The 26,222-nt window shown below is 38.6% G+C and overlaps 2 protein-coding genes and 2 non-coding genes across 9 annotated transcripts in view; 1 reads left to right on the plus strand and 3 right to left on the minus strand.

Annotated features, from left to right (window-relative positions):
- Window positions 1-1,176: 1,176 nt before the first annotated feature.
- DNAAF2 (dynein axonemal assembly factor 2) lies at window positions 1,177-8,505 on the minus strand. Its single transcript, NM_001076024.3, is given in 3 exon segments — window positions 1,177-2,028; window positions 3,218-3,361; window positions 6,442-8,505. Coding segments are annotated over 3 exon segments (2,490 nt in total). The 5' UTR covers window positions 8,281-8,505; the 3' UTR covers window positions 1,177-1,521.
- Window positions 8,131-8,208, plus strand: MIR6517 (microRNA mir-6517). The gene has a single exon (NR_107744.1). It is a non-coding gene; the product is annotated as a microRNA mir-6517 (primary transcript).
- Window positions 8,506-10,833: 2,328 nt separating the features above from the next.
- The window catches only part of POLE2 (DNA polymerase epsilon 2, accessory subunit), a 31,874-nt gene continuing 16,485 nt past the window's right edge, over window positions 10,834-26,222 (minus strand). For 3 of the 6 annotated variants that reach the window (XM_024997539.2, XM_010809252.4, XM_010809257.4), the window contains exons 9-18: window positions 25,804-25,852; window positions 24,118-24,190; window positions 21,147-21,319; window positions 20,498-20,587; window positions 20,270-20,324; window positions 19,507-19,566; window positions 19,343-19,420; window positions 17,760-17,868; window positions 16,774-16,950; window positions 10,834-10,977 (exon numbers count right to left, since the gene is read on the minus strand). In XM_024997539.2, coding sequence (XP_024853307.1) covers window positions 10,834-10,977; window positions 16,774-16,950; window positions 17,760-17,868; window positions 19,343-19,420; window positions 19,507-19,566; window positions 20,270-20,324; window positions 20,498-20,587; window positions 21,147-21,319; window positions 24,118-24,190; window positions 25,804-25,852 — 1,008 coding nt within the window. 6 annotated transcript variants of the gene reach the window in all.
- Window positions 19,869-19,942, minus strand: TRNAE-UUC (transfer RNA glutamic acid (anticodon UUC)). Its single transcript has one exon. It is a non-coding gene; the product is annotated as a tRNA-Glu (tRNA).

Genomic DNA, 26,222 nt, shown 5'->3' on the forward strand with positions numbered 1-26,222 from the left:
CCTAAAACTTTTTATGAGAGAAAAAAGAAACTATTGGGATTTTCTCCTGGCCTTATGTAAAATATTCCACAAAACTCATAATTTAGCAACTATTAGAAACATCTGCTGCCCTCTTTTAGGTATTATAAAAGAAACTGATTAGAAAACACTAGCTTTTGTTGTTGGAGAAGGCAATGGCACCCCACTCCAGTACACTTGCCTGGAAAATCCTATGGACAGAGGGGCCTGGTAGGCTGCAGTCCATGGAGTCGGTAGGAGTTGGACACGACTGAGCGACTTGTTTCACTTTTCACTTTCATGCTTTGGAGAAGGAAATGGCAACCCACTCCAGTGTTCCTGCCTGGAGAATCCCAGGGACTGGGGAGCCTGGTGGGCTGCCGTCTATGGGGTCGCACAGAGTCAGACACGACTGAAGCAACTTAGCAGCAGCAGCAGTAGCAGCAGCTTTTGTTGTTGTCTTCATGTATTACTATAAGGAAGACAATTTTCCTATTGGGGTAAATTCTCAGATTTTCTTAAATTGTCTTGTTCTAAAACTTGTAAACTAATTTTATAAAACCAAGGAATGTTTTACTAATTTCCAAAAAATTATTTTAAATTTTGAGTTTTCAAAGTCATTAATAACCTTTATTTATATATATGTATACACCCACACATACATATGGTGACTTACGAGAAGAGTAAGATACAGAGTTGAAGCAAATATACTAAATTTCAGTGTATTTGTATTGTTTGGATCATTTAATATTGGTTAATAAAGTTCTTTCAGAATCTCTATGACAAGCATAAATACTGAATAAATCCTATTTAGTGAGACTTATTGGAGAAGGCAATGGCGCCCCACTCCAGTACTCTTGCCTGGAAAATCCCATGGGTGGAGGAGCCTGGTAGGCTGCAGTCCATGGGGTCACTAAGAGTCAGACACTACCGAGCAACTTCACTTTTCACTTTCATGCATTGGAGAAGGAAATGGCAAGCTACTCCAGTGTTCTTGCCTGGAGAATCCGAGGGACGGGGGAGCCTGGTGGCTGCCGTCTGTGGGATCACACAGAGTCGGACACGACTGAAGTGACTTAGCAGCAGTAAGACTTATAAACACATAGTTTTGAGATTCTCCTTCCCCCAACACACACACTATTGTGTGTGCTTTTAGTTCATTACATTCTTGAGAATTACTTTTTATGACACAGTATTTTGGAAACTTTATTAAAGTAATGGCAAACAAAAGCCAAAAGACTATAAACAGGTTGTTTTGACACTAAACATTTTACTCTCCATTAGAAAAAATATACAACAGAGGAATCACAAAACTTATTTCCATAATTCAGGAAGCTTTGTATTGACATAAACTCTCTGTACACACACACACACACACACACAAAATACTAGCTTCAGTTTCCCCATAAGAATAAAAATACAAATTTTCATTTTATACTTTTTTGAATACTTTTGGTTTTAAGATAGTAAACAATCTGTTTCACGTCCAAAAGTTTTTACTCAGCCTCTAAAAATGATACAGAATTAATCCAAGTCATAAAGCAAATTATTCTGAAAACTGAATGAGCAGTGAGTCACATGATCTTTAATGATCTGCACACTACCATCCTGCATATTGGTTTCCTTTATGTGGTCAAAACCAGGTGTATCGCGAACTGCAGTTTTGTTCAGTAACGAAGATGGGTGGTTTCCATCCAGTTCTTTCTCTTCAGTTATTACTGGTTCTTTTAAGTTATCTTTTCTTTCATTTGCATAAACAGCACTTTTGTCTTTTATAAATTCACGTTCCTTTTCTGACTTAGGTTGCTGAGACTCTGCAAACAGCTTCTGAGAAACATCAAGAGCCCCTTGTTGCAAGCACGTGGCTGAACCACAACGGTCTGCTTCTAGGACTGTGACTGCTACAGATGAAGCAGAATCAGTTGTTGAAATGGTAGCATGTTCTGTATTTTCTTTTTCTGTTAAAGGACTTCCTTCATGGACTCTTTCTTCTTTTTCATGAAGCTGCTCAGAGTTACTGCATTCTTGCAACTATGTTAAGAGAAACAGCAAATTAAGAATTCATTGAAACAGAAAAGTAAATTGTACCCTCTGAAAACTTTTAAGTTGTGAAGGAATAACCCGGTAGACTTGCAAATTCAATTTCTGGCTTCCCCCTCAAAGTCAATCTCCAAATGCTGCCAGTCATTTTTTAACAATCCAAACCTGGCATTGATTCTCTAATTAAATCCTTTCACTGATTCTTCATCTCCTTCAGGATAAAACAATCCTGGCCTACAAATCTTTTAACATGGCCCATAAAGCTCAGTCGGAGAAGGCAATAGCACCCCACTCCAGTACTCTTGCCTGGAAAATCCCATGGACGGAGGAGCCTTGTAGGCTGCAGTCCATGGGGTCACTAAGAGTCAAACACGACTGAGCGACTTCACTTTCACTTTTCACTTTCATGCGTTGGAGAAGGAAATGGCAACCCACTCCAGTGTTCTTGCCTGGAGAATCCCAGGGACGGGGGAGCCTGGTGGGCTGCCGTCTATGGGGTCACACAGAATCGGACACGACTGAAGTGACTTAGCAGCAGCAGCAGCATAAAGCCTAATAACAGTCATTCTTATAAGGGCATTCTTGGTTCACTGGTTAGGACTCCACCCTCTCACTTCCAAGGACCTGGGGTCAATCCCTGATCAAGAAACTAAGATCCTTCAGGCCTCCGGAAGCAGCCAAAAAATTTAAAAAGGGTATTCTTGAATTTTTCTGTATTTCTGTGATTCTTCAGAACCTCTTTCTCACCTAGTTCACATATAAGTCAACTGTGCTAGTTACTAAATTAGTTAAGTCTAATATCAAAGACTATAAAGATAACCAAACTTAAACTAGAAAGAATGAACAAACCATATGTAACATATATAGTTCCTGTGGTTTGAGAGTCAAAAAGAGTTGTTAGTCCCTGGACTAATACTCACATTTCCCAAATGTTAGTTTCTCTCTATTCCTCACTGAACAGTTATTTTGGGATTAAATGAGATAACATAAGTGAAAATGAATCACAGATATTTAATAGTAAAATACACATCAAAAAAAGGTCTGTATTCTTCTTAACATCACTCTTCCCAGCCATTATGTGCATTTAAAGTTATGATATAAAAAATCAAGAATTAAGTGATTTGTCAGGCTTCAACCTTGCCCCAAATCACTACTCTATAAAGCCTGCCCAAATCCTTACCTTTGCATGTATTTCAATCTTACTATCAGTAACCTGAAGAACTTCAATTAATGGTGGAGTCAGGGGTAATGTCTGTTTGAATGGAGGGCTCAGGACCTCTTCAAGAAACTCATTAACATTGTCTTCATTGACAAATAACCTTTCCTAAAATAAAAAGAGAAAAAAATATTCTACTTTATTGGTCATACTTGACAGAATTGTATCTAAAATCAGCTCATAACAATTCTCACACAGTTCAGGTATTCACTTTTAAAATGTTTATTTCATGTTATTCCTATGCTGTTTTGGCCTAAGAAAACAGTATTGTACAGAGCAAAAAGACTAGCAAGAGTACACACATATATAGGAGATCCTAAAATAAAGTCTTAGGTCCTTTTCTACGTTTGTATAAATCTGAGGTATGCTTTCCCTCCAGATAATCCTATTTACAAATCATATCTTCCTTTTTTCCCCCCTCTCAGTATTTTGTAAGAATAACATCACCTCTAGTTTTCAATGCAGTCCGAACTATAAAATGTAATTCAATTTTAGAACACTTCCTAATGAGTCAGCTAAAGATAAGACAGTATGCATTCAAATTTTGTGTGACCAATTTGCCTTTTAGTTCTTGGTTAGGTAAGAGCCAAGTATAATATTTTACTTAAGAGAATTATATTCTATTTTTAAGCACTGTGATAATCCATTGCAACACTAGCATATAACTATATAAGAATGAGGAAACACTATAAATCAACTAATCTAAAAAAAAAAGAGGAAACACAACATTGTAAATCAACTAAAATAAACTTTTTAAAAATTAAAAAAAGGAAGGCAATAGGATTACCAAACTACAGGATATACAAAAATCACTTATGCAGGCAATCCCAAAGACAAAGCAATTTGTTCCTATTCGAGTATGTCAAGTGAATATAGGTATATGGTTAGGTCTTTGAAGGAATAACCATATTTTAAATTCTTCAAATCAGTTCACCATTGCCCCAAATAAAAAGTTTTCCTCTGTACTACAATATAAACAAATTAATTACAAATACACACAAATGCATTATTTGGTCCAAATTGGGGGCGTGGTGGGGAGGGGAATCACAAAGTGATGTTTCGAATTCCCTTCTATTAAACAACCTGTGAACACGTACTAAACAAAAGTGAACTTTGGCGAAAGAAAAACTTCACATTTGAAATAATTTGCCTTGTATTATCTGAAGATCTAGGTGACAGAATAATACTGTAGGGTACAAACAACCCTCCCTGCCAAAGCATTTCTAAGGTTCATGTCTCTGCAAAAGACTTACACATTAACTGCAAAAACTACACCAGACAGTTCAGTTACCTCGGAAGAATAACATTTATAATGGAAATAGTTATGATTAAAATAGAAAGGATTTGCATAAACCTGCTTTCTCAGTCTAATGACTAATTTTACTATAAAAGATAATAAATTCAGAGGTCCTAAAGCTCTAGGAAAATTCCCAGTGAGACTTAAGGTTTACAGAAATGTATTTCGTACTTGTATGTAAAGTAACAAATTCTGACCTTGACAGCCACAAATCAGTCTCTTTATAATATTTTCATATAATGCATATAATAATGTAATCATTATATATGTCTACTCACAAAATACTGTTGTGATTTTTTTGTAAACTTTTTTACTTTTTTTTTACTTTAATACTTACAGCCTGGTTAGTAAAATTTAAAGGAAAAAAGTTGAACATAATGGTTCCATCAGCCTCAGCTAATGTGATGATTAATGAAGTAATTATAAATCTATTTCAGGCTTCAAAGATATAAAACACAGTTGCCCTAATCCCATTTTGGTCTAGTTTCTTTGCTAAAATAACATTCAGATACTAGAAAATCAGATCAAAATATACTTTAGTATTCTCTCAAATGCTGTCCATTAAAGCTTTCTTCCCACCTTGTGAGTTATTTTCTCATTTACTAAAACAATTACAGGAAAACGACTGCCCTTTCCTAAATTTCCCCCTTCTGATGACATAAACAGATAGTCAATTTCATATTTTATTTTCTCACAAAGTATCTTACCTAGCCCTGCCTATTTATTTTACCATTTTTGGAGGGTTTCAATTAACACTTCTCATACAAGATACACCTCATAAATATAAAAATTTAACTTACTAGTAAATTTCTAGAAAAACACAGGAAAAAGTAAAACTTTCTGGCAGGTTAAAGCCCAAGGCCCAAAGCTTAAATTTTAATATACAATCTGTGCAACTAGTGTTCTGAATTAGGGAACTTAACCCTTGAAGATCTTATAAGAGCAAAAAAAATTACATGTAACATTGATACAAACCTCAAAATACCAATTAATTGTTGAGTTATGAGTGTAAAATTTCTATAGAACTTCAAATTTTAAGTAGGTTCTCTCCATCCCCGCCCCCCCCCCCCCCAGTACTTGCCAATAGTACTGGAGTACTGAATTGAATCTCAAGACCCTAGTAGTAACTACAAAATTATATCCTACGTAAACCCAAGATTCACCCTCAGTTTTTGACTAAAAGAGATGGAGCTGAAGTCAGAGCTAACAAAGGATTATATTACACTTTGTTAAATGCCAGCCATTATGCCAATACTAGTAGGGAAGAGATTAAAACTGATGCCAAAAGAAGTAATTTCAGTGTAATGTAAAGACCACTAGAGGTCAATCCCACTAAAATCAGGGAGTAAAATTAAGCTGCACCGTATGGCAGAGAACGCAAGGTATTTAGATTCAGCCCTGGGTCTGAGTTGGTTTTCCCACAAAAAAACTGGCACCGGCCGAGTTACTTTTGCTCTCTGGAAGTAAACTATTATTTACTTTCTAAGGTTGGGAAAAGCTATTTAAAACTGAAAATAACGCTATGATAGAATGTCTCTTCCCTATTTGTGTCACAAACCCCTTTGAGAATATGACCAAAGTTATAGTCCTTCTCCCCAGAAGAAAACCCTCAACTTTGTGTATACAGTTTTAGAGGTCTACGGATCCCTGAGAAACCATTCATGCATTGAGGGCAACTTTGAAGACTTGAAACCCATCCACCAAAGAGGATGCGTTAAATTTTCGTTTTTTTTTTTTTTTTCTCCCAAGTCTTTGATCAAGGGTTATCAACTTCTAGTCGTCAGGAGAGAAGTTATAATGGAAAATCCTTTGTTCAGGATAAACTGTGAGGATGACTGTGATAAGTGGAATAGAATATGTCAAACATTAAGACTCTAGAAAGAACTGTTACCTCCAAACAATAGTTGTTTAAACCGTAATACCACTCTCTCCAGTATCCATGGCATTCTGGAGACTTGGCCAGGTTTATCACTGCATTGTTGGAAGAAATGCTAACCTCTGGTTCTTTGGTACTCAATTTATTCTCTGGAGTAAATTGCAAAAAGAAGGAATAATAAACTAAGTCTTGGGTAGAGAAAGACAATTTGTACCAGAGGGGGTTCACTTCCCCTTGAAGACTTTGAAGCAGGATCCAAGGCACTTGAACGAGCAGTGTCAGGGATTCTTCATCCTGACTACACTGCAAAGGCGGGCACAAAGCTTCGCCGCGGTCGGTCCCTGGACCACCCATCGCTCGATAAGCCGGCTCCCTGCCGGTGCCTTCCCGCGTCTCGCGCGCCTCCACGCCGAGGGTCGGGCGCACGCTCGCGCTCCCTACAGAAAGGCCCGCGTCGAGGTCCCCCCAGGAAGTACTAAGAGCGCCTCCGCCACGGTCCCCAGGTGAGTTCCCGGCTCCTGAAGGCGGCTCCTCCCGGGTCCCCGTGGTTGATATCTCTTGCCCGCCGAAATCCCGTTCCTCGGATTTTGCGACGCGCTCCTTCCCGGGGGCGTCCGGAGTTGTGATCCCGGCGTCTGCAGCCCGGGTTCGGCTGGGACCTGAGATTGCGTCCCCAGCACAAACCCCCGCCGGGCCCGCCTCCCCGCGGCAAGCGGAAGCGCACGCTGCGCCGTCAGTTCCTGGCGGGTCGGCTGCCTCTTCCGGGGACGCGGCGGGCTCCGGGCGCGAAGCGGTAGGCGCCACGGGAAGTGTCACCACCAGCTGCCGCCGGGCCTTGTTGAACTGTGCTTTGCCGCGGCTGTCATCCACCGGGTACGGGAGCGAAAGTCGCAGCCGGTAGTCGGGCTTCCTTGAATCAAGGCACAGCAGCTTCCCCGTCACCTCCAGCGCCGCCTGCTCGGCCGATCGCAGCAACGGCAGCTCGATGGTAACCACCAGCTCTTGCGGCACGGTGCCGGGCGCCGAGTCCCGGGAGCAGCGGTAATCCTGGAGGTCCACGTGGTGGCGCTGCACCACGCTGTAGCGAGGCTCGGTGGGGGCGGGCTGCCGGACGGCCTCCGGAGGGGAGGGCGCCTGAGGCCGGGGGACTGCAGCGCTCGCACCGGCTGCCGGGTATCGGTAGGGGTAGGGGAAATCGGGGAAAGGGCTCTCCGGCTCCCCCTCGGGCCGGGCCGGCGCGCCTCCGGGCAGGGGCGTGCGCAGTACGGCGGCATCCGGGGTCCCCTTGTACTTGATCTTCAGGGTCTTGGCGTTCCTCCGGTCCAACTTCACGCCGAACTGCTTCTCCACGGCCTCCAGGGCCGTGGCGTCCAGCATCTGGCGGAAGCGCTCGTGGCGCCGGGCCAGCGCGATCGCGTCTGGGTGGAAGACCACGTCGTAGACAGTGTAGCGGGTGCCGCGCCCCCACGCGTACTCGCGGCCGGGGGCCAGGCTGTAGGGCAGGGACCACTGTCTGCCGGACACCGCGCTCCCAGAGCCGGGCTGGCTGCTGGGCGCGCCTACCAGCGCGTTGCTGCACACGTTCACGAAGCAGCGCCGGGTCCCGTCCAGGCTGGTGCGCAATACGTGGCCCGGCTCCGGGTGCACGAACCGCACCTCCACTCCGCGCTCACGCTCCAGCGCCGTGATCTCCTCCTCGTAGCGCCGCCGGTTCTCAGGGTCCGTGAGCTCCTCGGCGTACTCGGAGAACATTCGCCGGAACTCCGGGTCCTGGAAGGCGGAGGTGAGCCGCTGGACCTCCTCTCCACTAAGATCCAAGTCTTCTAGCGGCGAAGAAGCTGCCTCCTTGGCCATGCTGTCCTTCGGCTCCTTGCGCGGAGGCCAAGGGAGATGGATCTGAGACCTAGTGGGTGGGACGCGAGGTGAAATCGCTAGTCTCCGGAGAGTGAGGAGGCGGAGGTCCGTAACGGCTTCAGAATTGAGCCTGGGCGGCGCGTGCTCGTTGCCATAGTGACACCACCAACACCCAGGAGGAGGGGCAGGAACAGGGATGATAGAAATGACAGAAATAGCCTTAGTTTCTTCAGACCAACATCCTACGTTGTTTAGATTCCTGTGCCATGGTGCAGTTACCTGTGCAGAATAAGCATCTTAATAATTGTAATTTCCAGCATTATGTACGTTATTCGTTGTTCAGAACCCTTCAAGGTAGACCTGATCCTCAATTCACAAAGAAGATGAGACCTGAAAAGTTACCTCACCAGAGTCACACAGCTAATGCACCACCCAGTAGTCATAAACTGTGATTCTATCGTAAGTTTTTCTGTTTATTCACTTCGCTAAACCAACATTTCAGTCTAGATATTTCACCAATTCACCCTATTTACAACTCTCATTTGGTGTGAGAGTTATGCGCAGGTTATTCATAAATAACCAATCATCAGCAAACATGACTGTTAATAAAAATGCAAATATAAGATACCACATATCACCTATAAAAATGGAAAAGGCTTTCTTTAAAAACAAAACAATTATTTCCTTGCGGTGGTAGAATTTATATTAAAATTTTTTCTAGAAAGTAGTTTGGTACCTATGTCAAAAGCCTTTAGAATGTGCATACTTTTTTTAATGCAGAAATTCCAATTCTGAGAGCATGCTCAAGGCACTATTATGATTCTAAAGGTTTGGGAAGAATCTAAGAATTCAACAGTTGGTTGAGCAGATTTGGGTAGAGCCATACAATGGGATTCTAAGCAGCCATTCAAATTGATATTATAGAATATTTATTGACTGAGGTAGTTATTAATTGGTAGTTAAATTCAGTGATCATTTTTCTGTCCTCATTTTGTTGACAGCCTCAGCAACATTTAACATAATGTTGGCATTACCTCAGTGACAAGACACTATCCAGGTTTTCCTCCTACCTCATCAGATACAGTTCCTGTGCTTTCCCCATACTGAGACCAAGTGTCGGCTTTTTCCATAGCACAGAAATCTCAGCCCACTCCCCTCTTGTGTGATCTACCTGGCCTCTTAAAGCATAATGTCACATGACGGTGCTTTAGACCCAGATTTCTGAGGTGAGGTCAGCCATGCTGATTAAACACCGAGCAGGTGAGCGCACCACCTCTCTGTTGGTCCTCACTGTATTAGCTCTGGGTGCTCCTGCAGTACTGTTCATCTGCTACCCCATTTTTCAGATCTATGCTTCCTTTTAATTTCCAGTCAATGTCCACCACTAACTGGTTCTCATTTGTCTTACTCAAATAATTATAATTCTGGTAATTTACCTGCTCATAGTTAATTGCCCTGCTTCATCTTTCTTCACCTTGCTAACCCCTAAATGCACCCTGTATTTCTAGGCATTAAATATGTTCCTAAAGAAATCTTTCATGTTTAGCTCTATGGTTCTTGAAACTAGACCAACAATCTGGCAGTGTCTGTTTCAGTACCACTTTCAAGGCCTAGATTGTAAATTTTCCCAAGTAATCTAGTAGCTTTTGGAATTATGCCTTGATTTCACTTTTAATCAAAATTTCCAGGCTGTTCTTGAGATTAAAGCTCAATCTTACTGTTTTAACATCAGGTCTTTTCTAATATTTTGAAAATTTCCATCCTCAAACCATATCTCAAATTGCCACTTCATCCTTAACCGCAATTCACTTATCACAATATTCAGATTAAATTTCTTGAGGAATTTCCTTCAATGTCATTTTAGTTTTTTTATTAGTATCTCTTCCCCCAAAAGCTAAGTTTCTTTGAAAGAAGGGTCTTCCATTTCAACTTGTCTATAATATTAAGATTATTCCTACGTTTGAAACACTCTTTGTACCTTTAACAATGTCGTATCACTCATTCATTTCTGGGCTCTCATTGTAGTTCCCGCCATAAACTAAAAGATAAGGGGATGGTGTTGAGTGGTTATGCCCAAAATAGAAAAACAGGGCTGCTTCAAAGTGAGTATTACTCCTCTTAAAGGTATTACTCCTCTTAAAACTATGGGGACAATGTTTTTAAATTTTCAGTGCCAAAAGGTAATGTAATGAATATCACAGTGATATCCTGAAACAATGGTTTTCACTATCATTAGAATAAATTCTATGACTTGAAATTTAAACAATTTGAAATTATTAAATACACCATTAAGACTCTTATGGTGAACAATTAGCATGTGAATTGTTAAGTGGCTCCCACGCCAGGCTCCCCTCTCCTTCACTATCTCCTGGAGTTTGCTCAAATTCATATCCAAGCATATAACTAGTATAGAAATAATGAAACTTAAATTTTTATATACAAATATATACTTAGATTATGTATTTTTACACATTTTCATATTTTCCTTACAATTATACAGAAAATATTTTTCCTATGAAACTTTGTAAAGTATACCATATTTATAAAAAAATGTTATAAATAGAAATTTAAACAGGACATTCTAAAGTTTACCAAAATTTTATTATAATTTAATAACAAAATTACATAAAATAAGCAGATGATTGATGAATTCTGTTTCTTCAGATGGTCTAAGAATCTCAAAACCCTTGAAGTTTGCTGAAAATAGAAAATATTCATAAAATTAAACATCTTATAAAGCTAAGTTATACATTTCTTAATATCTAGTTTTAATTTTAAAAATAGGTCAATACATGCACATTGCTCCAAATTCCCAAGGAGACACAATGGAAAATAAGTCTGTCTCACTCTATTTCTGTTCTCTAGAAGCAACAGTTATATCCTTACAAAGACTGTCTAATTATATATAAAGGACTGTCTAATCGCATATACATGTGTAAATGCTTTAAAAACACAAACACAAGTGGTAGAATACATGAACACTATTCTATGCCTTTTTTTCAATTAGTAATAAATACACGATATATTTATAATTTTAACTAATCCTTTATGACTTGAAATTAATGTAAATCAGAATATAACTTTTTTTTTTTAACTTTACAATATTGTATTGGTTTTGCCATATATCAACATGAATCTGCCACAGGTATACACGTGTTCCCCATCCTGAACCCTCCTCCCTCCTCCTTCCCCGTACCATCCCTCTGGGTCGTCCCAGTGCACCAGCCCCAAGCATCCAGTATCGTCGAACCTGGACTGGCGACTCGTTTCATATATGATATTATACATGTTTCAATGCCATTTTCCCAAATCAAGAATATAACTTTTAAATGGGTATATATTTAAACTATTTGTTTTGCTGTTATAAAAACTACAGTAAAAACAGCTGTACCTACTTTTATGCATAAACCCAAGTATACCTGTAGGATAAATTCCTAGAAATGAAATAGATGGTATATGCAGTTGAGGTCTTAAGAAATCTTGTTCAATTGCCCTCTGTAGAGGTTTTTTTTTTTTTTTTTTTACCATTTTTATTCTGACCAACTATTGTGTGAGAATGGGAGTTTCTCCTGTACATTACTAACATTATGTTTTTAAATAAAACAACTATATTTGAAAGCACATGTTGAAACAGGGTTAACCTCAGTCCACTTTGGCTACATTTCTGTGTTAACTCTAAAATATGATTTCACAAATATTCTAAGAAAAAAATTGTTTTTGGGAGAACTAAATGTTATTTATAAATATAAGTTATTTCACTAAATTAGTTATTTCACAAAATTATTTCACTGTATCATAAAAATTTTTCCTCTCAAAACAAAGGAAAAAAGCATACATCAACTTGTTTGATCTAGCACTGAAGAAATTCCTCAAATTATCACTACCAAATTATAGTTTGGAAATTAGATCAAGGGTTTTAGTATCTGACTCCACAGATGATAAATGGACCAACTATGTCAACAATAGTCAGTATCAACTGCAAGTCAAGGCCTGTGCTAGAAACTTTAAGAGAGACAGGCACATAAGTGACTTCTCATACAGCATGTTAAGAACTCTCATAGAAGTCTGTATACAGTACTTAAAACACTAAACAATAATGCATGTCATTCAGGAAACATTATAAGAAATTTAACTGAAGTGTCCTGTGCCATCATAATTAATAAATCAGTTAAATCCTATTGTGGTTTTTCTATCTCTAGAATATTAAATGGTTTGCTAAGATAGATATAATAAAAGGATAAAAGTTAAGGAAAGAAGGAAATTCAGGTAAGAGAAAAATACAAATCAAAGAAGATGAGGCCAGAGCCACAGCCAACATTTATGCTAGTAATTCCTGCTGCTATAGAAGTGGACTGCACATTTGGCTGTGCTCCTGGCAGCTAAAGCAAAGGGAGTCTATCAGATTTATAGTCTTCTCAAGATGAAAATGAACAGTTGCTTGGGACAGGCACAGATTTCTTTTGTTCCGAGACCTGTTGAAAGTGCTCACTGTTGGTTTTCATAGCAGAATAAGTTTCGTATGTCTGTTAATTTACAACAAAACTCAGTTCAGTAAAAGTCAATCTAAAGGTGGACAAAACAGAATTCCCTGGTGGTCCAGTGGTAAGGACTCTGCACGTTCACTGACGAGGTCATGGGTTTGATCTCTGGTTTGGGAACTAAGATCCTGAAAGCTGGCATGGTGCAGCCAAAGATTGTTTTGAAAGATGGACAAAATATGCTTCAGAAGTAGCTTAATCCTGGGGTCACAAAATCGCTGTCAACAACAGGGAGTGGTTGAGGGTAAGAATGTTTGCCCTTACCTAAAAGCATTCCAAATTTAAAAAATTTCTTTAAGGATTCATTGTTAACTAAAGTCAAGCATTATGTTCAGTTTATGGAACAGAGGCTAGAATATCAGTGACTTTTATAAGTATCTGCCTGGTTATATTCCAAAAACTAAGCTGTACCTGGAATATAGTAAGAAATACATGTCAAATGAGTGAATCCAATAATAAAATTTAGTATGTCCCAAAGTGAACAGACTTTTTCCTCCGTGAATACTGAGCAGCAAAAATAATGCAAAAAATTTTTTTCAAGAAATATATATAAGAAACTATTAATCATGATTTCAGGGTTAGGAAGTAGAGGTATGTTTTCTTTCTCTATTTTATACTTTTAAGCATTGTTTGAAATTTTTATCATGTATTTGTGCTTTTATTTAAATAAATTTGTTAATTACAAAAAGTAAAAAAAGGTTGAGTGTCAAGATTATATTCTCTAATGAGAACCTGCAGGTATTTGGTTACTGTTCTTAACCAAAAGAAAGAACATACGATTAATGGAGAAGTCACATGTTAGGATGCCTGCATCTAAGGGGAACTGTTAAAAATGCACATTTCTGGGTGCTACAACTGGAGAGACATTTAATAAGGTTGGGATGGGATCTTGTAATTTAACACTTGTAACATGGACCTCAGAGGATTCTCATGCATGTGGTCTATAGGACACCCTCTGAAAACTACTACCCACCAGGTAATTATTTTTTCCTCAGGACCTCCCCACACCAATTCTTTCCTGCCAATTTAAGGCAGATTACCAGGGTTTTGAGTGGCTCAGCTGGTAAAGAATCCGCCTGCAATATGAAAGACCTGGGATTGATCCCTGGGTTTGGAAGATCCCCTGGAGAAGGGAAAGGCCACACCCTCCAGTATTCTGGCCTGGAGGATTCCATGGACTCTATAGTCCATGGGGTCTCAAAGAGTCAGACATGACTGAGGGACTTTCACATGTGGAAGGCAAGCCTGCCCTTTCGGAATAATAACCTCATCATGAGTCAGCCTGTAAAAGAACTAGCCCAGCCCCACAGCCAATCTGAGGTTTCCCACAGAAAACAGTTCTTGGTGTAGCTCATACAAATGTGCCATCAAGTACATACAATTCGTGTCACACAGCATGAACACAATAAGTTCAGCCTAGAACATTGCCAATGAGCTACTGTAGTCATTTTAAAAAAACTCAGCACACCTTCAGAACATCTGATTTTTAGCAGTATTATGCCAAGAGGCAGCTGTTTCTGAAGGCACACTTACCTATCTTCTACTACCTTATTGGAAGGATAAAAAACTTTGAATGAAAATCCACTTCTTGGAAAAGAGCCCTTTGGAGAGAAAAATGCCCATAAGTACTCAAAATACTCAACTTTTAAAAAAAGAACCCCCATTTTAAAAAATCAAATTCCTCACTCGTGGCTTAAAGATGAAGGTACAAGATGTGACTATAAAGTAATGAGACAAATTTCTGCATGCTCTTTGTAGAGAAAAAATATTATTAAAGTATCTCCAATAGAAGGAAAAAGTAAAGTTGACCAGAACAGTCATGCTAAAAAATGTGGCCAGAAATGCTTAGGAGTGGGTCTACTTAAGTATAAGAAATAAGCAGTACTGAATGATGCTTAGTAAGCACATAAGACACTCAAACATCATGTTCAAGAAATCTTTCCTGCCCTTCTCCCCAGTGAAAATCTGGGATTGATGCCCCACCATGGTCCCCTCAAAGCAACAGAGCAGGGTCACATATACAACTGTCCATTACTAAACTCTAAATAAAGCAGACTCTTGTCTTTTCAATCTTTGTGTCCCTGGCACTAGCTCAATATGTGGCCTATTGCAGGCATTCATTAATGGGAATAAGTATCAAGAAAGGATGCTGCTAAATCACTTCAGTCGTGTCCGACTCTGTGCGACCCCATAGACGGCAGCCCACCAGGTTCCCCCGTCCCTGGGATTCTCCAGGCAAGAACACTGGAGTGGGTTGCCATTTCCTTCTCCAATGCATGCAAGTGAAAGTGAAGTCGCTCAGTAGTGTCCGACTCCTAGTGACCCCATGGACTGCAGCCTACCAGGCTCTTCTGTCCATGGGATTTTCCAGGCAAGAGTACTGGAGTGGGGTGCCATTGCCTTCTCCGCAAGAAAGGATGAAACAATGTCAAAACCAAGTTTTAGGAACTTCTCTGGTGGTCCAATGGTTAAGAATCTGCCTGCTAATGCAGGAGACGTGGGTTCGATCCTTGCCCCTGGAAGATCCCACATGCTGCAGGGGAACCATGCACCACAACTACTGAGCCTGTGCTCTAGAGCCTGGTAGCCACAGCTGCTGAAGCCCGCTCACCCTAGAGCCCGTGCTCTGCAACAAGAGAAGCCACTGCAATGAGAAGCCCACGCACTGCAACTAGAGAGTAGCCCCCATTCGCCACAACTAGAGAAAGCCCACATGTAGCACCAAAGAACCAGTGCAGCCAAAAATAAATAAAATTTTTTAAAAGTTTTGAGCTTGTCCACAAGGTATAAATAATGTAAAAAAAAAAAAAAAAGATGATGGTGTAGGAAATGGTGGTTTACTCATTTACAAGATGAAAAGAAAAATTCAGAAATAAAGTGTTTTCAAATGCAGCATTAACTATGAGAACACACAAAGAGTTCAGTTTAAATAAGGAAATAGCCTCATTATGACAAGAATATTGAAATATAAATAAAGATTCTGTAAAAATTAGGCCACAAATTACAAAAACAATGAAACCAAATCAATTGTGCACATCCTTATAGCAGTAGTTCCCAACCAGGGTCAGTTCTGTCCCCTAGAGACATTTGGCAGATACCTGAGGACATTGTCGATTGTTAAAACTGGGGGCTGCTACTGGCATCTAGTGGGTGGAAGCCAGGGATGCTGCTAAACACCCTGAGATGAACAGGACAGTGCCCAAAACAGAATTATCTGGTTCAAAATGTCAATAATTCTGTGGTTGAAGAAGCTGGACACAAAATAAATGTGTGAGAAAAGCAGTAAGGGATGATGTTTCCAAAAGTGACCTAGATTAAAAAAAAACGCCAAAAAGTTAAAGTCTAAAACTCATAAGAATCAAGGAAACATACATATTAAAAACCACTAGTGAAGATACTTGATATAAATAGCAACATTTATGCAGCATTTAACCCCCAAGTTCAAAAAGTCAATTATACTTTTACAAAAATTCAGAAGCAACTTCAGGATTCTGAAGCATTTCAAGGTTCCACATAAAAATGAAATATTAAAGTGTGTCCCAGTAAGAAATTCAACATTCATCTGGCTTAGATTTTGGAGACCTGGACAATTTCTTAAAAAAAAAAAATCACCCTCAATGGACAAGTACCATTAATATGTGCACAGAGAACAGGATACATGCTCTGAAAGTAATTTCCAGAAAGGAACCCCAAGGCAAATTACTTTGAAGGGGAAAATACGCATTTGGATTTATAATGGTGCCTTTAAAAAAAAAAAAAAAACAACTAAGTCACATTACTTTATAGTCACATGTTCTTCTGAAAGTTTAAGAACTTTCTCTTTATACCAAATTAATTCCGTTATTTCATTGATGGTATGTTTTTACTCCGACAGTAACTGATTCAACATATACTTTAAAGAAGTAACACTCTAATCTTGACAAATTATGATACATAATGTTAACTACATTCTTACAGGGTTTATGCAGAGGCATTCGGTATTGGTCAAAGTAAAAGGATCATATTTGTCTGCGATGACAAGTAGGTCAGGCACAGGGTACACTCTCAGAGCATAGTCATACGCCCAATACACTGGGCAGACATAGAGAGGGAGAGGAGTCAGGTGTCCTTGGGATAAGACAGTCTTTACAAACTACAAAAGAACGACACAAAACAAACTTCAGTGCATTTGTAAAAGCTAAAAGAGCAACAGAGAATTTAAATTAAATACTGATTACCAGACTTAAAATTTGAGAAACATTTGGGAAAACTGAATCACAGAGCTTTGGGAACACTGATATGAAATTATCCTGTATTTTAGGAGAAATTTATGAGTTTTCATTTAATACTATAAAAGCTACTTCCCCAAAGAGTCATTTTGGAGCAGTTATATTTTTAGCTGTATAATAAACTCATTTCCTAATTCTGTTCATCTAAAAATAATTCCACAGCTTGGGTAATGGCAAGAATATATACTTGACCTACATACACATTGAAGGTTATAAAATACATACTAGAAATGCTGTGTATGATCTATTTCCATACTTCCAATTGTGGATACATGTAACCAGTGATTGACAGCTGTATGTCAGGGAATCTTGATAAACACCACATCTTCCTAATGTGGGCATATCATAGGAAATATTTAATAAACATGATTAAAAACACATTTTCTTTAAGTATATATAAGTACAGTGTAAGATTTGTGAGTTCTAAAGGCAAAATGGGAAGCTCCAAATAAATTTCCTGCTTGTTCTGGACTTTCTTCTGTCCATTAGGGGATACCTCAATAAGAAAACTGAGAAACACTGATTTAGGGAACAAAAATTACCTTACAGACAAAAGTGTGTTGAAATTATTTTGAACTATAAACAAAAAACAAAAGGGCAAGTGATTAAGTGACTTAAAACTTTATATAAAGTCACATGTAAGATACCTTAATAAAGAAAATCCTTAACTTACATGATTAGGAATATCCAAATTGCTACTGGGAAAACGGACACAGTTTCTGCACATTTTATTCACTAAGTCTTCACGAAAGACAATAATTTCTTGTGTACAATACTGAATTCTGAAATGAAAATGGTAGTTGAATGTGACTTCCACAGAAAAAAAATATAATTTTAAAGGCAAGATGTTTTATAATACATTCCCACTTCAAATTCAACCATAATCTATTCATCCATGCATTTGACAGTAATTTATTGAGCTCTCTATATGTGTCTAGCATTATTTTAGGGATGAGTGAACAAAACAAAAAGACCCCAGCCCTGATGCAGTTCATTCTACTGGGGGTGGGCGTTCAGAGACGATAAACAACAGACATGGAAATTAATAGTATGTTGAGAGATGATTAAGTGTAAAGCAAAAAGAAAAAGACTAACAGGGATCATTTGCAGGAAAGGAAGGTCAAAGGCTGGAATATTTAATAGGAGGACTGGAACAGGTAGGACTCATAATGAAATTTGATCTAAGCACAGAGTTGAAGAAAGTGAGAGAGTCATGCAGACATGCAGAGGCAGGCAGAGGCAACAGGCAGAGCAGAGGAGGCTGGAGGGCTGGAATAAAAGAGAAGAAATCACAGAGGAAACGGGGCCAGCTCACGCAGGGCCATGACTACCATTGCAGAGGATACGGGCTGTTACCAAATAAAACTATGGATCCATCTTTCTGAATCCGTAAGGGCAGTGTGATACGCCTTCTGGTTTAAAGGATCACTCGGACATGGTTGAGGGCAGACTACAGAGGAGCAGGAGAAGCTAGAGACCAGTGAGGAGGCTATTACAGTAGCCAAGGGTAGAGAAGATGGCAGAGGGTCATAGAGGGGGAGCTATAGAGAAATGGCCAGATTCTGGATATAAATGTTTGAAGTCCTCCTTCAGATTTTTGAAGGACTTCCTCAAAGCCTGCATGTAAGGAGAAACCCCGAAGATTGGCCTGAATGAATGGAAGGATAAAGGTGTTCAGAACTACAATGAGGAAAGCTGCAGGACAGGGTGGGGCTGCTGGGGGAAGAAGATTAGAAGTTTGGTTTGAAGTTGTTTATTAGACATCCACGGGGAGATGATGTGTAGGCAACTGAATATGTGCATCTGGAGTCAGGGAGAAGGTTTGAGGTGGAGATATCAACGTGGGAGTTGTCAATACATAGAGGATACTTAAAGCTCATGGACTGGACACTGAAGGAGTGAATGTAGATAGAAAAGAGAGGGAACCAAAGACTGAAAGCATTCTCTCCGTAAGAACCTATGGTCACCGTGGCACATAGAGTAAATGCGTAATCCTTCCATTCTTCCACTGTAACTTTTCTTAAAGGATGTATAATCGGAATATCTATTATAAAATCTCCATCCATTATTAAGTTTCTGAATTCAATGTTAGTGAATTATTTAAATAAAGTATTGTTAAAGTTTTCAGAAACCTAAAATAAAAAGAAATTTTCTTTTTACCCCATGACAACCAAAATCCAGAGACAAATTTTAAGAAAAAGGTTAATTTTTAAATGAAAGGTTAAAAAAAACACAATACAAAATGCTAATATTTACCTGCAAGGATTAGTAGTAAAAACTGAAAATGGTACTCTTTGCCTGAATTCATTAGTGATGCTTTCAGCAAATGGTGGCCTATAAATACAATTAAGACGATACAGTATATATTTTTTAGTTTACAAAGTTTTCTTTACTGTTGCAAATATCTGAATAAAACTTACCTTGGTAAGATGGAACCAAATCCAGGATCCTCTGGGCCAGGTACAAACACAAAACGACTACTGTAGCAAAATTCAACATAATTAATTCTAAAAATATTATACCGCTACCCAATAGTCTAAAACCAAGTTATTGCCTTTAATTAAATTATAAAATTTTTAAATTTTATACATTTTAATAAATGAACTAATAAAAGTCTCTAGACCGATACCATCCAATAGATCTTTTTTGCAATGATGGAAGTGTTCTAGATCTGTATTGCCTAATTACTGAGTACTTGAACTGTGGCTAGTGTGACTGAATTTTTTTTTTTTTCAGTTTTTTAATTTTAGGCCACACTGCCAGGTTTATAGGGTTCTTTGAGTTCCCTGACCAGGGATCGAACCTGGACCCCTCCTCAGTGAAAGCACAGAGTCCTAACCACTGGACCACCAGGGAATTCCTTTAAATGATATAGCTTTAAATTTAAAGAGATCCATGTGGCCAGTGACTATCATTTTTGAAGAGTATAGTTCTAGACCCTTAGAGTAATAATGTCATCAAGAAATTTGGATTATGGTTGAAATTATCACTCTTCCAATTAATACTTTTCAATATAAATCTCTATTAGAATATAACATATATTATTGTGATAGAAGGATAATTTTATCTCCCAGCTATACTAATTTTCTCAAATTTTTCTTCCACTTATTTCTTAAATTAGGATTTATTTTTGTTTCTCAAATAACCCTTTAAATGAAAAAATACAGCAATAGAAATCATTACCTTTGATGAATATTTGGGTATTCGCATATTATATCTGCCAAAGTTTTTAGGGAATCTAAAATTTTAAAGGGATATTGAATTTAATTTGCATATGATATACATAAATAAAATTTTATTTGATCAGATACAACTCTACATATTATTAATAAATTTAAATTAATATAGATTATTTCTCATCAACTTAGTTTATATAAATGTAGGAACACTTATTAAATAGATCCTCAATACCTTTCAAAGCTTGAACTTGATTTTTTCCATAAGGTGCAGATGAAAAATTACCACACAGAATAAAGCAGGTTGGAGGTGCTGGTGAGTAACCTAAAAAGAAAAGAATAAATGAACATCACTTTTCTGGTCTAGAAATCACATTAAAATCTTTTAGCCATGAGCTTTTTTCTTTTTTTAGCCATGAGTTTTTAATAATAAAACCTTACTGTCTAAAAGCAATACCTTATTTTAATAACAACTTATTATAAAAACAGTAATAATAGTGCCCATTTATTGAGCACTTACTTTGTGGCAGGCCCTGCAACGGCTTGATTCATCCTCACAACATCCCTCTAAACTGAGAGAGAGATTAACCTGCCTAAAGTATTAGGCTGCAGTTTAAACCCAGTTCTGTCAAACTCCGAAGCCTAAGCTGTTATCTACTCTTGTACTGTTTTAGGACTAATTCTTATTTATCATGAACACACACATACAGTTATTTTTCAAATGTAAAAATGTAACTCTTTAAGATGAACTCATTTAAAATATTTCACCTCTGAATCAACTTTTTTAACAAAAACAGACTACTCAAAAAGATACATTTTTTAAAAAGAATTTAGTTTTAAGACATGAGCTCTCATAAAAAAGAATAAAAACAAATGACACCTACCAGAAAACATGATGTGAAGTTTTTCCAATACTTCTACTTGGTCCAACCAAACATCAGATATAAAGACAAACATGGCATCTTTATTCTCATCCTCTAGTTGTTTTAGTTTTGCAGAAGTCTTCACAGATGTATTAGAAGGCCCTCCGAAAAAATTAGTATTTCCATAGTATGCCCTAGGTAATTATAACACAATTATTACCTTCTATCCTATATTCTGTTGAAGATATTTTTCTGCTAATTCTACAAATTAAGCTTCTGTCTATCTAATGAGGTTATTTTCCCATCAATGTAAATTGTAGCATGAAAATGTATTATTTGTACCACTTAAAAAGCAAACAAGTTGATTTAAACATTCTAAAATGAGAAAGGAAGCAACACTGAGGCAGTAAACAAAGCAAGATAAGTAAACTATATCTGGACCTTTTAAAACTTACTAAAGCAAACATTAAAATAAATCATAATTTCCTTATATAGTTGAAAGTAGGAGAAATAGGTACTCAATTTGAATAATAACTAATAAAAGTATCCCCAAAAAAGTGCTAGCCATTTGACCAAGCAATTTCACTTCTAGATATCTAAGAATTTAAGGATGTCTACAAAGACTTATCTACATCCCAGAATTGTGAAAATCTGGAAGACACACTAAAGCTTGCCCAAAATGGAAACTGGAGTGATCTTCTGCACTCCCAGCCTCTACTGCTCTTGCCACCTACCCTTCACCGGCTGCCATCCTACCGTCCTCCGTTTAAATGTTGAATACTGTCCCACAGAACTGTCCCTTGAGGATCCCAACAGAAGTCAGATTTCCCCATTACACACACTTGGAGGACCCTGTACTTCTCTTTCATAGAACTTATCAAATTTGTGATCAGCAAATTATTTGGGTGACGTTTAATGTCTATCTCCCTAATCCAACACCTACCAGAGTCTGGCAATATAGTATGTGCTCAAAGTACATTGCTGAATGTCACAAATCATGTAATAAAAAATTTCATGGTAATGGAAAATGTTGACTGAATATTATTAAATGATGAAGCAGGTTACAAAGCATTGTATAGTATGTATTCATTTTCAACATCCAAAAAAGTGGATATAGAACCTGTATATTCTTATTAAGTCACTGTAATTATATCCTATAAAGTCACTGCAAACACTGCATTAGGGAATACTGAACCTTGCTCTTAAGGAAAATGTGTGCTGCTATCAGACAGACTGTAATATTAAATTATAAAAAAAAAACCTCATCTTGGTAGATTCTATTTTCTTCATCTTACAAAAGAGAAAGCAAGGTTCAGGTTTAGAAATGTTAAGTGATGTGCCTGAGGCCATCCCAATAACAGGTGACAGTGTTAGGTTACAATCTTGCAGTTATCAGAGGAATGAAATAAGATGATACAGATGATTTCAGTTATATACCCAAACATAAACCAGAATACTACAAAGAGAAATACCTATTAAGCTGATTCTTGAGAAATTAAAGCTTAAAAAGGCGTCAGTAACATCTTCCATCCTTGATTCATGGAATATAAGGTACAAAGACGAGCAAGAGGAAGGCTGTTTTCCCAAGAAATGATCTAGGAATTCTAGGAACTTTAACAAATACATCAGGCCCAGAAAACATAAGTCACGTCTTGTACCAGTGAAAGAGAGCAACATGGCAATGGAATCCTAGCAAATCTGTACTTTAATTTAGAGAAAGTGGGACAATTTAAATAGAAGATTATTTGCGACATTACAAAGATGAATGCTTGGCTAAACTTAAACGAATGGTAACACTCAAGGCCAGCTTCCTTGATTATACCTCTCATTCGGAAGAGTAATTTTGAGGCTTGTATGAAACTATAACACCAAGACAACAGCAATTATGCTTTCAATATAGCCCCAAGAAACCCTACCATGATGTAAACCTAGCCACAAACTAGCACTAAAAGCACTCACTTAAAAGTAAACTGGCTTGATGCGGGCTTGTATTCTCTGTGGCATGACCAGCACTTTACCCTGGATTTACTTCACCAGGAAGCAGATGCACAGCAAAAGCTGCCTGCCAGTGACTCCCCGCCAGCAAATGTGGCCTTGGTGCCTGATTTATAACAGCAGACTGGATTTAAAACCTTAATCATCAGACTTCTTGAAATCATCACCATCATCATGGAATCTCAGAATTAGAATGCAACTACTTTAATTACCCCAGATGCCTACAGGCTCCAGGAAGCTAATACTAAATATCAAAGCAGCAACCAGCTGAGGCTGACTAGGTGTGAATAAGGGTACATAAATTTATCCTGCCCAAAGTGAGCCATCACTGAAGATGTTCCAGGTGAGAATTTAGGTGCGAAGTACTGCCAGAGCTGATTATTCAAGATAACTCAGATCTCCTAATTTTCAAATATTGGACACTAATTCAAAATATGCTTAAATACCTCCAAGGGGAAACAAGAAATGTCTATAGACTACATTCAACCCACAGGCCACCGGCTACAGCTTTCACACCATTATTCAGCCTCTGTCAAATTCCTTGAGTGACAGGGAATTCACTCCTCTCAGACAAAGTCCTTTTGGAACCCCTCTAATATTATAATGATTTTGCATATATTAAGTAACTATATAATTTGCCTCTTATAGCTTTCACTCAGTAAAATACAAAAATAAGAACTTTATATTAACATGGGAATTATATTCTTCTGTTTTCCTATCTCTTGTCTCAGTCCTGTAGATAAAGAAGACCAATGGATTAGAAATCTTTCCCAGTGAAAGTCAAATACAAAGATGCAATTGCAACCAGTCTGGAGTCAACCCACTAGTTTTCAGTTTTATATAAAGTCCAGTCTTTTAACTCTCATTTTCCATTGCTCTTCACCTTCTAACACAAAGTCTGAGGACTTGTAATAATTGACATGTGATATACTATCTTAGATTTATTACTGCCAGTATTCTAAAATTTCTATAGAGTTTAAGTCAAACATTTTTATACCTAGTAGTACTAGAGGGTTCAGTGGGTGGAAATCCAAAGGCATTGACATGAAACACCTGATCTTCAAACCAACCTGAAAAACAGATAAGTAACAAATCACTTTCATTTGTCCAGTTTTCTTGTTTGAAAAGACAAAACTGTGGAACACAAAGCAGTAATGCTAGGCCATCATTTAATCCCCGGTCAACTAACTACAGAATTCACCAGTCCCACTGAGCTACAAAACAGTTTCAGGTTCAGAGACAGTCTCAGTTCTTTTTTTGTTTTTTATTTTTGGCCACACCATGTGACTTGCAAGATCTTAGTTCCCTGACCAGGGATGGAACCTGGGACCATGGAAGTGAACATGCCGAATGCTAACCACTGGACCACCAGAGAATTCCTGATAGTCCCAGATCTATTTAAAAAAAAGTCATGAAATTGTAATAGATTTAGAAGTAAAACTTTTCCCTTTCTTATTTCACAGTACATGTTAGAGTACAGACAGATAAGGTACAGAGATAAAAATGTGTTTTTTTAACATTTATTTTTTATTGGAGTATAATTATGTAACAAAGTGTACAACAGAGTAAATCAGCTAAATGTATGCATATATCCACTCTCTCTTAAGCCTCCTTCCCCCTCCATCCCACCTCTCTAGGTCATCACAGAGCTTCAAGCTGAGCTCCCTGTGCTGTACAGGAGCTTCTTACAGCTATCTATCTTACACATGGTGAAGTGAAGTGAAGTGAAGTCGCTCAGTCGTGTCCGACTCTTTGCGACCCCATGGACTATAGCCTACCAGGCTCCCCCCTCCATGGGAATCTCCAGGCAAGAGTACTGGAGTGGGGTGCCATTTCCTTCTCCAGGGGATCTTCCCGACCCAGGGATCGAACCGAAGTCTCCTGCATTCCAGGCAGACACTTTACCCTCTGAGCCACCAGGGATCTATTTCAATCCTGCTCTCCCAATCGGTCCCACCCTCCCCTTTCCCCCTGTAGCCACAAGTCCATTCTCTACATCTACATAAAAATGTCTCATTTTATGACTCTATGTGCAATCTTTGTTTCTTTTAACCTCATTGAGATATAATTCACACGTAATACAACCCTTTAAAAGTGTACACCTCAGAACTTCCCTGGTGGCCCAGTGGTTACAAAGCCACCTTGCAATGCAGGGAACACAGGTTTGATCCCTGGTCTGGCAAGATTCCCACATGCTGCAGGACAACTAAGCTCCTTTGCCATAACTACTGAGCCTGCTCTCTAGAGCCTGGAAGCCGCAACTACTGAAGCCCGCACACCCTAGAGCCCATGCTCTGCAACAGGAGAAGCCACTGCAATGAGAAGCCCATGATTCACAACTAAAGAGTATCCCCCACTTGCCACAACTAGAGAAAGCCCACGCATAGCAACAAAGACCCAGCGCAGCCAAAAATAAGTAAATCAATAAAGATAAAAGTGCATACCTCAGTAGTTTTTAGTCTATTCACAAGTTGTACAACCATCAGTACTAATTTCAGAATATTTTCATCATCCCAGAAAGAAACCCTGTGCCCATTAGAAGTCTGAGAGTTAAATAATCTCAAAAGTATGCTCTGATAATCAATATTCCCCTGAGTTACACTGTTAATGTATTTTAACCAGTGTAGAAAGGGTTTTACTGTAGAATGATAAGGAGGACAGGGAAAAAAAAATACTAACTTACCCTCTGCTAAGACAAAGCATGATTCTGTGTATAAACCACTATGAAACTGGTATACAGTAATTAAGGAAAATAATTCTATTTCTATGCTTGAGGTGGTGATAAAGTCGATATACATTTTGGGTTCAACAGGACTTTCAAATAATACATTCAAAGACTGCTGCTGCTGCTGCTGCTGCTACTGCTAAGTCGCTCCAGTCATGTCTGACTCTGCAATCCCATAGATGGCAGCCTACCAGGCTCCCCCATCCCTGGGATTCTCCAGGCAAGAACACTGGAGTGGGTTGCCATTTCCTTCTCCAAAGCATGAAAGTGAAAAGTGAAAGTGAAGTCCCTCAGTCGTGTCCAACTCCTAGTGACCCCATGGACTGCAGCCCACCAGGCTCCTCCATCCATGGGATTTTCCAGGCAAGAGTACTGGA

This window comes from Bos taurus, chromosome 10 (assembly GCF_002263795.3).
Source record: "Bos taurus isolate L1 Dominette 01449 registration number 42190680 breed Hereford chromosome 10, ARS-UCD2.0, whole genome shotgun sequence".
In the NCBI taxonomy this organism is placed as follows: domain Eukaryota; kingdom Metazoa; phylum Chordata; class Mammalia; order Artiodactyla; family Bovidae; genus Bos; species Bos taurus.